Below are 16,430 nucleotides of genomic sequence, written 5' to 3'. Positions count from 1 at the left end.
AAAGGTCTGTCTAGTCAAGGCTATGGTTTTTCCAGTGGTCATGTATGGATGTGAGATTTGGACTCTAAAGAAAGCTGAGTGCCGAATAATTGATGCTTTTGAACTGTGTTATTGGAGAAGACTTTTGAGAGTCCATTGGACTGCAAGGAGATCCAACCAGTCCCTCCTAAAGGAGATCAGTCCTGAGTGTTCATTGTAAGGACTGATGTTGAAACTGAAACTCCAGTACTTTGGCCATCTGATGCGAAAAGCTGACTCATTTGAAAAGACCCTGATGCTGGGAAAGATTGAAGGCAGGAGGAGAAGGGGACAACAGAGGATGAGATGGTTGGATGGCATCACCAACTCAATGGACATGAGTTTGAGTAAACTCCAGCAGTTGGCAATGGACAGGGAGGCCTGGTGTGCTGCAGTCCATGGGGTTGCAAAAAGTTTGACATGACTGAGCAACTGAATTGAACTGACACCACTGTAAAACTTTGCAACTTCAGCTGTGAATTGTAGACCTGTAGCAGTGATATTACCTGGGATCTTGCTAAAAATGCAGAGTCTTAGATCACACAAAACCTGTATTTCAACAAGATTCCTCGTTGTTTCATATGTACATTAAAGTTGGGGACTTGCAGATGCAGAAGATCCCAGAACAGAGTTCAGTTCGGTTGCTCAGTCATGTCTGACTCTTTGCGACCCCATGAACCGCAGCACGCCAGGCCTCCCTGTCCATCACCAACTCCCGGAGTCCACCCAAACTCATGTCCATTGAGTTGGTGATGCCATCTAACCATCTCATCCTCCGACATCCCCTTCTCCTCCTGCCCTCAATCTTTCCCAGCATTAGGGTTATGAGAATTAACAATCTTACTTCTTAGACACCACTGTATAGTTAACCTTCTTGGCATAGCCATTTTTGCTTTCTCAGCACTTTTTCATTTCTTTATATTCTCTAAGTTATCATATGTTGCTCTTTTCCTATCCCATCTGTAGCATACAATATTATAGATCTCTAAGATCTAGAAAATTGTAGCTGATTAGAGTCATCCACTGCCTTTTCTTTTTTCATTCATCTTATTATTTAATTTTGAAAAGCTGTATGTATTAAACTTTGTTAGTTTCTAATTCCTTAGAATAAACAGATACTAACACAAATATGAACTGAGACATATTAATTAACCAATGTATATCTTTAATAGGAATCATGTATATCTTACTTTCTCAAATTTCTATCCAGTTATTTAGATAATTTTGTTATTTGAGGTGCTTACTTTTTTGGATTCTTTTCTAAGAAGTATTTTGCTATCTGCCTTTTCTTTAAATAAGAGCCATACCACGTCAGGTAAAATTAACCTTGGCCTGTTAACAGAAATATTAGACAATGTTTGGTCTTTAGATGTTTAAATATATTTATATCTGTAACATTCTTGAGAGGGAGGTTACCATTGTGTGGAATATCAGCTCTGATAATACTTGGCTTGAACCTTGAGCAATCCAACCAACCTTGGATCTTCTTTGGCTCCAGATCATCTACAAATGTTAAGGTTTTTTCCTATGTCAATAAAGAATATATACACACATATATGAGTTTGATTTTGCTTTTAAATTGAATGTTGAGCTAACATAAAATAAGATTTATAAGGTATGTGTAAGGTATAAAGTATCATAGTACAATGAAATCTATGTAGCCACTGCCCAGTTTAAGTAAAATAATATACCTTTAAAATCCTGCCCCTGCTAGATACCATAATCTTCCCTTTCTGGTCTCTAATCACTCCAGAATTTTATGATCATTTCCTTGCTTTTTCTCAGTTATACCACACTTGTAACTCTAAATACTACTTATTTTGAACTTTTATATTAATAGAATCATATGGTATACATTCCGTGATTGACTTTTTTTTTAAACCTGACATTATTTTCGTGGTATTTATCTGCACTATTTTTTGTAGACAAAATTCACTAATTTTCACTACTGTACTGGCAAATAATGAATATACCTTAATTTATCCATCTACTATTAATGGGAAGTTGGATTATTTGCAACTTTTTGCTATTAAAACTGTACTGAGGGACTTTCCTAGTGGCCCAGTGGTTAAGAATCCGCCTTCCAATGCAGGGAATGTGGGTTGATCCCTGGTCCAGGAACTGGGATCCCATATGCCATGGGACAACTAAGCCTGAGCGCCATAACTAGAGAGAAGCCCACAGGCTACAATGAAGATCCTGATGTAACCAAAAATAAATGTTAAAAAAAAAAAATGAAGCCAATGTATTGATAGGGTCTTTGTGTTTATGCATTAAGGACATGAGTCTCTTTATAGCAGTGATTCTCAGTCCTGAGTACCACTGACTATGTTTTACGGTAAATGACATGTAATAATTCTTATATATTGATTTTAAGAACTTGCTTTCATACAAATGAAGCACATGATAAATTTAAGAATAATATTACCACATTTCAACTTTTTGGAAAATGTATTTCGGACTGTTACACAGAATCACGTGATCCTCAAAATTCAAGTTTACAACTGATCTTCACAAGAGCCTTATCCATATAAACATTAGTTATTCAGAAGGAAAAATTCGATACAGTATTTTAGTAGTTACATGATTTGTAACCAATACTGAATTACTGAAAGCTGAAGAACTCTCAATGAATTACATAGGATGACCACTCCCAAATACAAGAAGCAAGACAATAAAGGAAAATTTTCTGTTCAGTCATAGAAAAATGATGAAGGCATTTATGATGAGATAAATGCTTTGTTAGTACACAACCTACTGGGCGAATAAAACTGCCACATAGGTTGGTAGTTTTGCTCTTGAATATCCGTGGTATGGTATTACTCATTTTGGAGAAGAAAATGACAACCTACTCCAGTATTCTTGCCTGGAAAATTTCATGAACAGAGGAACCTGGTGGGCTCCAGTCCATGGGGTTGCAAAGAGTCAGACACACTGAGCATGCACACATTACCCATTTGTTTGACATTAAGTGATACGTAAAACTTCAAGTCTGAGTTCTCAAAATGGTTGCTTGGTATTTCTGAATAGTGTCTGGTGTACTCAGAGTGTTACTTTTTGTTTATCTTTTCTTCTTTTATAAGGTTTAGTGGGACTGTGCAATGCTGGAGCAATAGTCCAGAATGTCCTGAATAGTGAATTCCATTGTAACACCAGATCCAGGGTAACAGCGAGCTATCAAACCTTCAAAATGCTTGTACTGGCGAATAAATTCATCCTGCATGGAGTGCCACACCACCTATAAACAATGAAAGTAAGAGTCACTAAACTACAAATGGAAATAATACGTAAACAAGAATGTAGAAATATTGTCAAGACATATTCTAAGCATTTAGGATAGCATAATAGTTAATCACTGTGGACGGTGACTGCAGCCATGAAATTAAAAGATGCTTGCTCCTTAGAAGAAAAGCTATGACAAACCCAGAAAGCATATTAAAAAGCAAAAACTTCACTTCACTGACAAAAGTCTGTAGAGTCAAACTATGGTTTTTCCAGTAGTCATGTACATATGTGAGACTTGGACCATAGAGAGGGCTGAGTGCCAAAAAATTGATGCTTTTGAACTGCTAGAGAAGATTCTTGAGTTCCTTGGACTGTAAGGAGATCCAACCAGTCAGTCCTAAAGGAAATCAACCCTGAATATTCATTGGAAGGATTGATGCTGAAGGTGAAGCTCCAATATTTTGGCCACCTGATGCGAAGAGCTGACTCACTGGAAAAGACCCTGATGCTGGGAAAGATTAAGGGTGGGAAGAGAAGACAGACGGTGGCAGAGGATAAGATGGTTAGGTAACATCACTGAGTCAATGGACATGAATTTGAGCAAACTCTGGGCAGTCCAAGGGGTCGCAAAGAGTCAGATATGACTGAGTTGAACTGAACTGGGAGAGAGTGAAGGACAGGGAAGCCTGGTGTGCTGCAGTCCATAGGGTCACAGAGTCAGGACTAAGCGACTGAACAACAACTGTTAAGAATGTACATTCTGAAGCGAGATTCCTAACTCCTCAAGTGACCTTGAGTATATTACACCACTCTTCTGTGCCTCAAGCCCCTTATCTATAAACTGGGTAGTGATAATAATACCTTCCTCACAGGTTCAAATGAGATTAAATGAGTGAATGTATGTAAAGTGCTCAGAATAGTGTTCGACACAGTAATGTTTATTACATTTTAGCTGTTATTGTATCTGTTCCAATATCCAACACAGATGTGGCTATGTACAACTATGTATGAAATAAGACTAAGGATTAAATGAAATTTCACATCAGATGAAGGTTTAATTTCTTTATCTAAAATTAACGATGCAAAACACTTCTTGATGACATGGAGGACACCAAGATGAGTCAGACTAATCATGAGCAATCAAAGGATTCTATAATCGGGAAGTGGAAACTAAAATGCCGACAGATATAAACAGAAATCAACAACACTGTAAATCAAAAATATTTCAGTCAAAAAAAGCAAATGAATGAACAGTCCCATAAAAAAATAAATTTTAGACAACTATCAAGACAGAATTTGACACACACACACTGACATATTAGTAATATCAATAGTTTACATTTATTCGACTTATTTCATATCAGCACAGTACAAAGTGCTTTATGTATGTATTATTCTATTAAGTCTCATGACAACCTGGTGAGGGTGGGTACTATGAACGAACACCATTTCTATCTGCCAGTTCAAAGAGTGCCTTCTAGGATTTTTCCTTGTAAATCTTAAATGTCACAAATCTTAAATTCCTAATAGTCAGCTTAAGACTATTTTACTAAACAGCTTTACTTACACTTTTTGCTTATCTTCTTTTAGCTCACAGTATTTCTTCCACTGGGAATGCCACTTCTACTTTATCTGTTAAGTTAGTATCTGACTTCCAGAGACTAACATAAATGCTTTCCTTCAGGAAGCCTTCCATGATGCTAAAGTCAGAGTAATTCTTACTCATTTCTAACTGAGGTTTAAATCTGACTCTATCATACATTAAGTATGGGATCATGGTCACATTACTCTACCTCTCTAAGCTCTGATTTTCACATGTATAAAATGGCAATGGAAATAATATTAGTGCCCACCTACAGAGTAGAGGTATTATTTCTGCTTTTCAAATAAGGAAACTGAGGCTCAGAGAGGTTAACTAACTTGCTCCAAACCAGGTAGCTTTACCTGGAGGCAGATTATGAACCCATATCTAGGCTCCTATGCTCAGAATCACTCCACCGTACCATACACCATTCCATTCCCTTACTACCCTCCAAACTAAAACAAAACACAAAAAGTTAATGAAAAACCCATCCCCAAACAAAAGCAAAACAACTTAATGTCTCAAAACGATACAACAGAAATATAAAATACACAGATAGCCATATAAACTTGTATAAATATTCCTTTCTTCCTCACAATTTATTAATCTTGTCTGCATTTTATATGGCGCTTTTCTCCTGCACTACAATTAGAAAATGTATAGCATTTCTAGACGAATATTTTGGGGGAAATAGATATATATAAGGATGTGCAATCTAGGTAGGTTAAAAGAACTAAAGCATACCTGAAGTAAGTTCTCCTCTTCACATAAATGTTTATCAACCTTCTTGTAGAGATTATCGAGACCTTTTTTCACTTCTTTTCCAGGATACTCTTTAATAACTTTTCGGAGTTCTTGCTTGTTAAACGCAAGTTGATAGCTCACTTCCTCCTCTCTTATACCCTGTGCTACCCGAGCTTCAACACCTTCAAAGAAATGCTTCAAGGAAATGAAAAGTAACAATGGCTAAGAACGGCTCTCATTACCACTTAAATTAAAAAAAAATCTGATTACAAAATACTATATATCCACTGTGTAAAAATCAGACAGTGTGTGAAAATATAAAGGATAAAATAATCATCAGCTTTTATCAAACTACTCAGAGATAAGCACTGTCAAAAGACTAGATTTCCCTCTAGTCTTTTGATGTGTGAGTATGAAAATGAGATTATAATTTTGTATGCTACATTTTTCATTTAATATTTTATGTTTTCCCCAAAATATATATTTCAATGGCTGCATCATGTTCCATCCAATGACTATACTATGTTTACTCATTCCTCCAGTATTAATATTTTTTACTTTTTTTCTTGAAGTTGGCAAAATCTATTCATCAAAAACAAAATCTATTATAAATACAGTTACAAATAACTTTCATACATAGGTATTTACCCACATTATTGATGACTGTCCAGCATACATTTCTAGGACTATAATTCCTCAGTTGAGGAGTGTAATTGTTAAGTATTCTGGAGATTCTTCATATACACAAATTGCTTCCCAGGAAACTTCAATCACTTTATACTTCTGTCAGCAGTGTATGAGACTATTTTATCTTATCATACCATCATCAGCATTATCATAATTAAAAAAAATCTTTATCATTTTGAAAAGTAGGACTTTCCTGGCAGTCCAGTGGTTAAGACTCTGCCCTTCCAATGCAGACAGCATGAGTTGGATCCCCGGTGGAGAGATGGGAAGGGGAACTAAGATCCCACATGCCAAGTGGTGTAGCCAAAAAAAAAGTAAGAAAGGTTTGTCATTTTATTTCAATATTCTTCAGCTAGAAATGAAGTTTATCTGCTTTTCATATGCTCAGTAAGTACATTCAGAACTCTTACCATTTCTATATTGGGATCTTAGTGCTTTCCTGATTGATTTTAAAAAGGTCTTTTATATTAAGTATACTGACTATTGTGCTGTTATATTCTTCTCAGGTTGCCTTTTAAGTGTAATTTGTTTTTTAACATGCATATTGATTGGCAAGTCTTTACTTGAGTACAACAGGATTTAATACAAGTCAAATCCCCTCACTACTATTCTCTAAAATTTTCTTACGCAATTATTTATTTATTCTTCTTAAATTATTACATTTTTAATAATAATTTTTTAGACAAATCTGTTCTGGATATTTAAAAATTTTTTTCTACACAGATTTTTATTTTTTTATTTATTTTTCTATACAGATTTTTAATTGGTTATTATAACATATAGGAAACAAATTGTTTTTTGATATATATATATATCTTGACTAGGTTAAAAAACCTATTTTACTTTACCAGATAAAATAACCTCAACATATTATATTCAGGTAATTATAACCCTGAGGACCTCCCAGGTGGCGCAGTCACAAAGACTCTGCCTGCAGATGCAGGAGACACAAAAGACACGGATTCGATCCCTGGGTTGGTAAGATTCCCTGGAGGAGGAAATGGCAATCCATCCCAGTATGATTCTCTTTTTACATATCTTTATGTTTCGGTCTTACTGCATTGGCTAGAGCTTCTATAACAATATTAAATAATAAAGGATTTATCAATGTTTCTGCTTTAAATTTGATTTCAAAGGAAATTCCTTTATGTTGCAGTTACATTATCATGCAGGCTTTAGGTCTGAAACAGACCCTTTACCCTAAAGGAATATCTGTCTGTTCTTCAGTTTATAAGGCACTGGTTCTGCATTTGAATTGCTTGACAACAGATAGACAATTTTTATTTGCCTCTAATTTCAAAACATAGAAGGTGACTAATCACACTGTGGACATAATTTGTTAGAAGGGTCCATTTAAGCTTCTACTATGTTGCAAAGTTCTCTAAAACTACCATTTCTCATGTTTAAAGATCAGATTTGCTCTGGGAAATGACAAATCAAGAAAGGAAGGATAAAGAAAAGGCAATGAATAAAACAATTTTTTATTTTCTTTATATCTTGATAGAGTTTTCAAAATCTTCATCTGAGCTAGGGATAAAGGTTAGCTATTTATGAGGTAAGAAATGGAAGACTGGTATAATGGAAAAGGCTAAATCTATGGTTAATCCCCCTGCTTTGCTAACCTTTTATTTACTTTCAGTTTCTTCATCTGTAAAACAAGGATAATGATATCTTACCCCACATCATGGTTTACAAGAATTAAAAGAAATAATGTATATAAAACATCTAGCAGTGTCTGAGCAACTTCAGTATCTCAGTCCATCCTTCCTTATCCTCCTGCACCAATGAATGAGCAAACTTAAAACAAATGTCTGTTGTGTTACTCACATGTAAACACAGGTTCAAAACCAGGAAAAATATACTGAATGAAAATATGCTTACATTTAGTTTTTCAAGAGGTTGTCCTAAAGAGTATATGACATAAGACTGAAGGTGATCTGTGTATTTTTGTTTGGCTTCTTTTTTTTCAGCTTCTAGACATGAGATTTTCAAACGTGAAAGTGTTGCAAAAATATGGTGGAAGTTTTCCATCATGACTACATCCCTAGGGGTCTTCTGGCTTTCGTTTGCTACTTTCTCCACTAAAACAAAAATGGAAAAAATATAACAATACCCTGGTATGAATATGACCACATTTAGCTATGGAAAAATTACATGATTTTTTTCATTTGTAAGTTTAAGAAGTAAGCACATTTCTGGACTTAATCAAATAAAACATACTGTATTGAAGGATCAACCTAAACCGAAATAAAATATCATTCTAAAACAGTCATATATATATATATATATATATATATATATATATATGTATAAATTTGGATTCCTATTTCACATCTTTTAGCCAAACAAATTCTAAATGGTTCAGGTGCTTAAAATGTTAAAAGCAAATAAATGAATGCAATCTTAAGTACTAAGAAAAATGAACCTAATTAAAAAAATAATTCTGTGACAGTATGAACTCTCTAAGAATGGCCCAAAACTTAGAAGTCATAAAGAGAAAGATGAATAAACTTGACATATAATTTGGAAGCTCTTACACAGTAAAACATACCATAAGCAAAACTGATTTATATCCTTCTAGGTTAATGAAGGATAACAAGACTGATAATACCGAGAAATACTGGGTATCGAGGCAGATGTGATAGAAACTTTCACCAAATGCTCAAAGGACTAAACAGGTATAATCTTCCTGTGTGGTTATTTGGCAGAAACTCAACAGACACAAAACTTTCGACCCAGTAATTATTTCTAGTAATTGATCCTAGGGAAATTATTGGACAATATACAGAAATACACAGAAAACTGGAAACAAACCAAATGCCTGGTAACAGAAGATCTGCTAAGTAAATAATGAAAGATGTAACTCTATGTAATCATTAAAAGTGATTATGGTTATCTACATTAGTAGACAAGGAAAGACACTAGAATCATAGAGTCTAGCAGGTTCCAAAACAGTGTGTAAGGTATGATAAAACATTTTAAAATTAGAGAACACACCATATGTGCATATATACCAGGGAGAGAGATATACTGAAAAGTTTAGACAGGTAAAAATTAAATGTTACCTTTGTATGATGAGATTACAAATTACCTTTACTTTCTTCTTGATTTTTAAAGTCAGTTTGCTGATTTGGGGGGGTATGTAATGAGCATATACTACTTTATAATCAGACAAAGCAAAGCTACTTTGAATTTTAAAAGAAATATCAACTATATAAACATTCAGTCATATAATTTATCATCTTTCCCCTAAATCTGTTTCCACCAAAAATGTATTATCTGTAACTGTTGAGATAATTCTATTTTTGTCATTTTTTTTAGCTTTAAAAATTCCTGAATTGATGCAGTCAGATCATTTATTTCAAATTAAACACATCCACACTGTTTCTGTAACTTAACTGTATGATGTGACATAGATGATGAATTACACTATTTTAGCATTAATTTGGGCTTCCCTGGTAGCTCAGCTCAGAGAAGGCAATGGCACCCCACTCCAGTACTTCTGCCTGGAAAATCCCATGGACAGAGGAGCCTGGTGGGCTGCAGTTCATGGGGTCGCTGAGGGTCGGACAAGACTGAGCGACTTCACTTTCACTTTTCACTTTCATGCATTGGAGAGGGAAATGGCAACCCACTCCGGTGTTCTTGCCTGGAGAATCCCAGGGATGGGGGAGCCTGGTGGGCTGCCGTCTATGGGGTCACACAGAGTCGGACACGACTGAAGTGACTGGTAAGGAATTGGCCTGCAACGCAGGAGACCCAGATTCAATTACTGGCTCGGAAAGATGCCCTGGAAAAGAGATAGGCTACCCATTCCAGTATTCTTGAGCTTCCCTGGTGGCTCAGATGGTAAAGAATCCACCTGCAATGTGGGAGACCTGGGTTTGATCCTGGGGTTGGGAAGATCCCCTGGCAGATTGCATTGCAACCCATTCCAATATTCTCGACTGGAAAATCCCATGGACAGAGGAGCCTGGTGGGCTATAGTCCATGGTGTTGCAAAGAGTCAGACATGACTGAGTGACTAAGCACACACACATACAGACATCACTGTTGATCATCTCGAGAAGACTCTTGCTAAAATGCAAATGTAATCCACGAGGTCATTTTTGTGTTTAAAAAATGAATTTAAAATTTACATAGTGATAGCCCATATGAACCCTAAAATATGAGTAGTTCCTGGTAAATACAAATGGGTTTTACATACTGTTTGATTTTCAAATTTAAGAAATCTTTAATTTCAGAAAACAAAAAAGACTATAGACTATGGAAAATAATGAACACATCTGTCCCCCAACTTCTAACTTAATCAGAAATAATGAAAACAACCAACCAAAAATACCAGAAATAAAGAAAACCACCACCAAAAACTTCTTCATAATATAACAAAAGCTTACCATTAACAAATACTCCTCTGATAAGTTTAGTATATGCTTTATCTAGATCTCCACGACGCTCAGCATTTTTAAAGATTGATTCTGCAAGTCCAGCAAATTCTTCAAATTCAGCAACAAATGGGAGAATTCCTACTTTACTCTTCTTTGAGATCTTTACTTCTTCCATTTGCCTTATTTGGTTACTCTAAAGTTAGGCAGAAAACAAGGGAGAAAAATAGCTAAGCAACCTAGAAAGAACATACAATTAAAAGCAAATATATATACCACAAAGGCATAATGTAATACCTAGAACATTTTGGACATTTACTAATCAAAGATTAATACAATATGGATAACTAAGAAAAACTATTTCTAGAGATTAAGAAGTACATATATATTATTTAAGAAACTAAAATCAAGGAAAAAAATCCAAATTCTTCAAAACAAAATGCACTCAAAGCTTGTGAACATCAGGTCTTTGTTTAAAGTAAAAACAACCAATGAACACTTCTACCATTTATAAAAGGTAAGTATATAGTGATTGCCCATTTTGGGGCAGAGCAGATACCAGAGCACACACAAGATCTCTCAAGATTATTTCTGGTTGGTGGCTATATAAGTCAAGTTGAGAACCACAACCATTTCCAAATCTCAACAGCCTAAAATTCGTTTGGATAGAGAAGTTCTATATTTTGGGGGTATGAGAACAGAGAAGGAGAATAGGTATTTCTACTGTGGATTTGCATTATATAGTTTTCCATGTATCTATTAGTTGTTTACTCTAAATCTGTATAGCAAAGTACTTGTGTAAGATGGATACAAATTACAAATAGACACATAGACAGAATAGACACTTTGGTTCAAAATAATCAATTACGATTCTGTGTACTTCCAGGGGATCTAGTTCTATCCCCAGTAAGAAGTACATTGCCAAAGTGTTGAATCATTTTCAACTCCTACCTAAAATTTCATTGTGCTGAGATTCTGGGGGTATAACCTGAAAACCATATGACATGTAGAGATTAGAAAAGTAATTGTTCTTTTGTTCAATATGGTATTGGAAGTCCTAGACAGAACAATCAGACAGGAAAAATAAATAAAAGGAATCCAAGTTGGACAAATAATTCTAAAACCTGTACGGAAACACAAAAGATCATAATAGCCAAAGCAAGCTCAGGAAAGAAGAACAAAATCAGAGGTATTATGCTCCCTGATTTCAAACTATACTACAAAGTTATAGTCATCAAACAATATGGTACTGGTACAAAAACAGACATGTAGATCAATGGAACAGAGTGCCCAGAAATAAACCCATCCTTCTATGGTTAATTAATCTATGACAAAAAAGGCAAGAATATACAATAAGGAAGAGACACCCACATCATATCATTTACAAAGGTTAAAGAGTACAAAACCACATCACTATAGTGTGAGGAATCCTAAAAAGCAAAGTAAATGCAGGTAAGAAATGTACTGGAGTGCAGTGTCCAGCCTGGTATTACTTGATATGTTTCTAATTTTATCTCTAGTTCTTGGTAGGCTAATCTTTTTAGCCCTGTTCCTTGAAGAACACTTTGGGCTTGGCCACCAGATGAAAGTACTAAATTCAGATGCTATCTATTCCACTTTCTGCAGTTGTCTGACATTCATTCTTTGGCTCAATACACACAGAACCATTCACTACTTTTTCAACGTATGCCTCAGGTCCAGATCTTGTCCCAAGTACCAAAACATGTAACACTTACTGAGCACACACAACTGACTGGACACTGTGAAAAGACTTGAGTTAAAATAAGAAACAGATTGATGACAACCAACAGAAGGAACCATCCTTCTCCCTTTAGTGACAAAAGGTAAATCTTTCAGCTGCTGTCACTTCAGTCGAGTCCGACTCTGTGCAACCCCATAGACGACAGCCCACCAGGCTCTCCCGTTTCTGGGATTCTCCAGGCAAGAACCCTGGAGTGGGTTGCCATTTCCTTCTCCAATGCATGAAAGTGAAAAGTGAAAGTGAAGTCGTTCAGTCGTATCTGACTCTTAGCAACCCCATGGACTGCAGCCTACCAGGCTCCTCCGTCCATGGGATTTTCCAGGCAAGAGTACTAGAGTGGGGTGCCATTGCCTTCTCCAAAATCTTTCAGAAATACATGCAATTTAGGGAAAAAAGATGACTTTATACCTTTGTCTAGGTTAATTTTACTAAATTTCTTCACTTCCCAGTTTTGAGAGTAACATGAATATTCTTCAGCAAACTATAATTACTACTGTTATTCCCTGGTAACTCAGATGGTAAAGCATCTGCCTACAATGTGGGAAACCTGGGTTCGATCCCTGGGTCGGGATGATCCTTTGGAGAAGGAAATGGCACCCCACTCCAGTACTGTTGCCTGGAAAATCCCATGGATGGAGGACCGTGGTAGGCTACAGTCTATAGGGTCGCAAAGAGTCAGACACGACTGAGCGACCTCACTTTCACTACTGTCACCATCATCACCATTACAATTGGTCAGTTACGAGCTCTTGTTCTGTACCAGGCAATGTGCTAAGCACTTCATCTGAACCCATGTCTACATCTACCTGACATTATTACATCTTACACTTTTAATAATTACATTCAACTGGATTGAGAGATATTACATTAAAGTTTCATATAATAGTTTTATTTCACCGATAAGAGCAACAAAATCTTCATAGTCTAAAAATGTATAGTGTTCTCATGATTAGTGTCCTAGCTATTCTTATTCTATGTCACATGGGACTCAGTATCTTAGACTTTAGTAATTCTTTATGTTCCTTTTGGCTATCAGCTTACAATCAGACCTTACAGGTTTATCATCACTTCTGAAGAAATCTGAGTAGGGAAGAGGATAAGTGGCCAAATTTCATAATATTTCAAATGCCAGTGTAATCATTTGGAGGGGAAGGAGGGTTAACAAGTCTGTTGAGGTGACATTTAAGTTTCTACGGATGGCTTTTAAACTTTCAGAAATCAGTAAATATTATTTTTAAAAAGTATAAAAGATGATGTGGATTTTAATTACCCTTAATATTTTTATTATTCTCTCATTATTCTATGGGCTTCCCTGGTGGCTCAGCTGGTAAAGAATCCGCCTGCAAAGAGAGAGACCTGGGTTCGATCCCTGGGTTGGGAAGATCCCCTGGAGGGAATGGCTACCCACTCCAGTATTCTTGCCTGGTTAATTCCATGGACAGAGGAGTTTGGCAAGCTACAGACCATGGAGTCACAAAGACTCAAACATGACTAAGCGACTTTCACTCACTCATTATTCTATGGCTATTCAAGCACTGGATTTAATTTAGAGGTTACATAGTAGAATAATTCAGATGATAAATACCTACTTTTACATATTAATACTAAATATATTAGTAAAATGAAACTCTTTTTAGAACCTGGCCCAATCCTGTTCATATCTATGAGCTTACCAAAACCTAACAGAAAAAATAAAGTTAATGATTTTTTTCCTATTAGAAGGAGAAAAATGATAACTGCCAAAAGTTGTCATAAGAACAATTTATTCTTAAAGCAATATGACTAAAGCTATTAAACTAAAAAAAATACTTTAATCAACTTAAATAATCCAAATATTAATTATCCTATTGTAATATGTTAAAAGAAGAAAAACAATAAATTCAAGTTTCAGTTGTTTCATTAAATCTATGGTCACTATTCAGTCAACTGGGATTTCAGTTACTTAGTGGATCTCAAGTGTAATAACTGCTGCCTCTATGCCAGCTACTCCAGAACGTGCCATGATTCACAGTGTAGACGGGACACTACTTGGCACAGCACCATCCAACTAACCCTGCTCCTGTATATTGCAGCCAATACCTGCTTCAAGGCTTGGGGGATATGAACAGTAGATCCCCTGGTGGAAACCTGGAAATCTTTTAAATATATATATATATATATACACACATACGCGCGCGCACACACACACACACACACACAGATATTTTACAATGGTTAAGAGTTCTAAGTTATTGGGGAAAAAAAAAAAAAAACTCAACTTACAATACATTTGTCAAAGTTCCTTTTGACAGTCACCAAAACATTTCCCAATGTAGTACTCAGAAAAGAAGCAGGGTCCACGTTTTGTGCAGTCCACACATGATGACTCATTTTGACTAGCATGTAAAGGGAGTTAAAGCTATCAATTTTGTCTCCTAATGCAATCAAGTTGTTCAGTTCTGGCTCAATGCAGCGAAATATTTTAATCATCATTTGGCGGATCATATCTTTCCTGTTCAGAAATACAAAACAGAAAAGTTATTACAAGCTTCAGGTGTATTCACCTTTAACTTTAATCCCCTCAGTATACACAAATGACTAAAATTTGATATTTCAACTAACACTGTCCAAATAGTTAATTATTCTAGAATGGTTTCCAATATAAACATATTTTTTTGAGGTTGCATTTTATCACTCAAAATAACGTTGTCCTTTGTAGAACTGGGTCCTGAAACGTGCTTTGTGATTTCTGAGAAATATACTACAATTCAAATGCTACTTCCTACCAGCAAACATCAAAATTGACTGCATTTGTGTGATTACAAGAGCAAAGAAAAGCCGAAGAGCCATAAATAGCACCAATTTTACTTCACTGAGATGTTCTGTAAGACACTGGGCACACAGATCGGTGCTCTGAGTGTTGTCAGTTATGGACAGAAATCTGGACTCCTCACTGGGCAGTATTCCTTTCTGCTCAATTGAAAGTTTGTTTTTTTTTACAATAAATAACAGATAGTAACAAACACATACTCAGATGAAACAGGCAGTGGTGTGCCAGCATTATGTTGCCGTGACAAAGTTCCTCCATCTGTGTCCTCTGCTTCAGTCTGCAAAAATTATTCAGGTACTTTACATAATAAAAGACTAACAAATTGACGAGTTTAGTTTAGTTTATATAGCAATAGCCTGCTCAGTCTTAAAATTCTTAGGAGAGAATATATTATGAGAAATAATGATTTTTAAAGGTAGTATTATCAATGAAATTATATAATTTAATATGTTGTTTCAGAATATTCAGGAAAAGCTTTGTTTTTAGATTTTACCCGAGAATGAGAAGTTGTGTTTGTGTGTGAGCACATTTCGTGGGGGGGGTGGGGGGGGTGGGAGAGAAAGGTAGAGGAGACTCAGAGGGAGTGTAGGAATGAGAGGGCAACTTAATAAAGAGCTGAAAACATCTAGGAACGTGTTCAAGGGAGAATTTTGAAAATTAAAATCATTCTAATAAAACTCGAGCATAAAAAATGCTGCCAGAAGTTCTTATAGAAACTAACAAATTTACTAGCAATACCATCTATAAGAACAAATCCCTTAACCATTTGAAAGACTTAATTTCTCAGTCATTTGAGGACTGTTTTTATATGTTGGTTCTTTTAAAGATCATCTTAATTTTTAAAAAACCACTCGATTTGCATTGTGCTTTTAAGTTCTTTAAAATACTCTAGCAAATGTCTCATTTTATTTTCTTACATTATGCTACCAGAGAGCCATGTTCAATAGGCATTATTATACCCATTACACAGATGAGGAAAAATAGGGATTAAATAATTAGTTTAAGGTCTCAGAGTAAGAAAGCCGTAAGAAAGATTCTGATTTGAGGCCTCACCATTTTTTTCTTTCTTGCTTTCATTTATTTTTTTAAGACCACGGGGGCTTCCCTGGTGGCTCAGCAGTAAAGAAATCTGCCTGCCAATGCAGGAGCCACGGGTTCAATTCCTGGGTTGGGAAGATCCCCTGGTGAAGGAACTGGCAATCCACTCTAGTATTCTTG

The 16,430-nt window shown here is 35.7% G+C and overlaps 1 protein-coding gene across 9 annotated transcripts in view; it reads right to left on the bottom strand.

Moving 5' to 3' along the window:
• Positions 1-1,162: 1,162 nt before the first annotated feature.
• The window catches only part of EXOC1 (exocyst complex component 1), a 54,582-nt gene continuing 39,314 nt past the window's right edge, over positions 1,163-16,430 (bottom strand). For 5 of the 9 annotated variants that reach the window (XM_027544540.1, XM_027544539.1, XM_027544543.1 and 2 more), the window contains 6 exons: positions 15,413-15,489; positions 14,666-14,894; positions 10,654-10,837; positions 8,138-8,337; positions 5,570-5,764; positions 1,163-3,256 (listed from right to left, as the gene is read on the bottom strand). In XM_027544540.1, coding sequence (XP_027400341.1) covers positions 3,104-3,256; positions 5,570-5,764; positions 8,138-8,337; positions 10,654-10,837; positions 14,666-14,894; positions 15,413-15,489 — 1,038 coding nt within the window. In that variant the 3' untranslated portion in view covers positions 1,163-3,103. The remainder of the gene's footprint in view (positions 3,257-5,569; positions 5,765-8,137; positions 8,338-10,653; positions 10,838-14,665; positions 14,895-15,412; positions 15,490-16,430) is intronic. The other 4 variants (XM_027544544.1, XM_027544545.1, XM_027544548.1 and 1 more) reach the window with 2 other exon arrangements.

This window comes from Bos indicus x Bos taurus, chromosome 6 (assembly GCF_003369695.1).
Source record: "Bos indicus x Bos taurus breed Angus x Brahman F1 hybrid chromosome 6, Bos_hybrid_MaternalHap_v2.0, whole genome shotgun sequence".
Taxonomy (NCBI): domain Eukaryota; kingdom Metazoa; phylum Chordata; class Mammalia; order Artiodactyla; family Bovidae; genus Bos; species Bos indicus x Bos taurus.
This window is presented reverse-complemented; position numbering and strand designations above follow the sequence as displayed.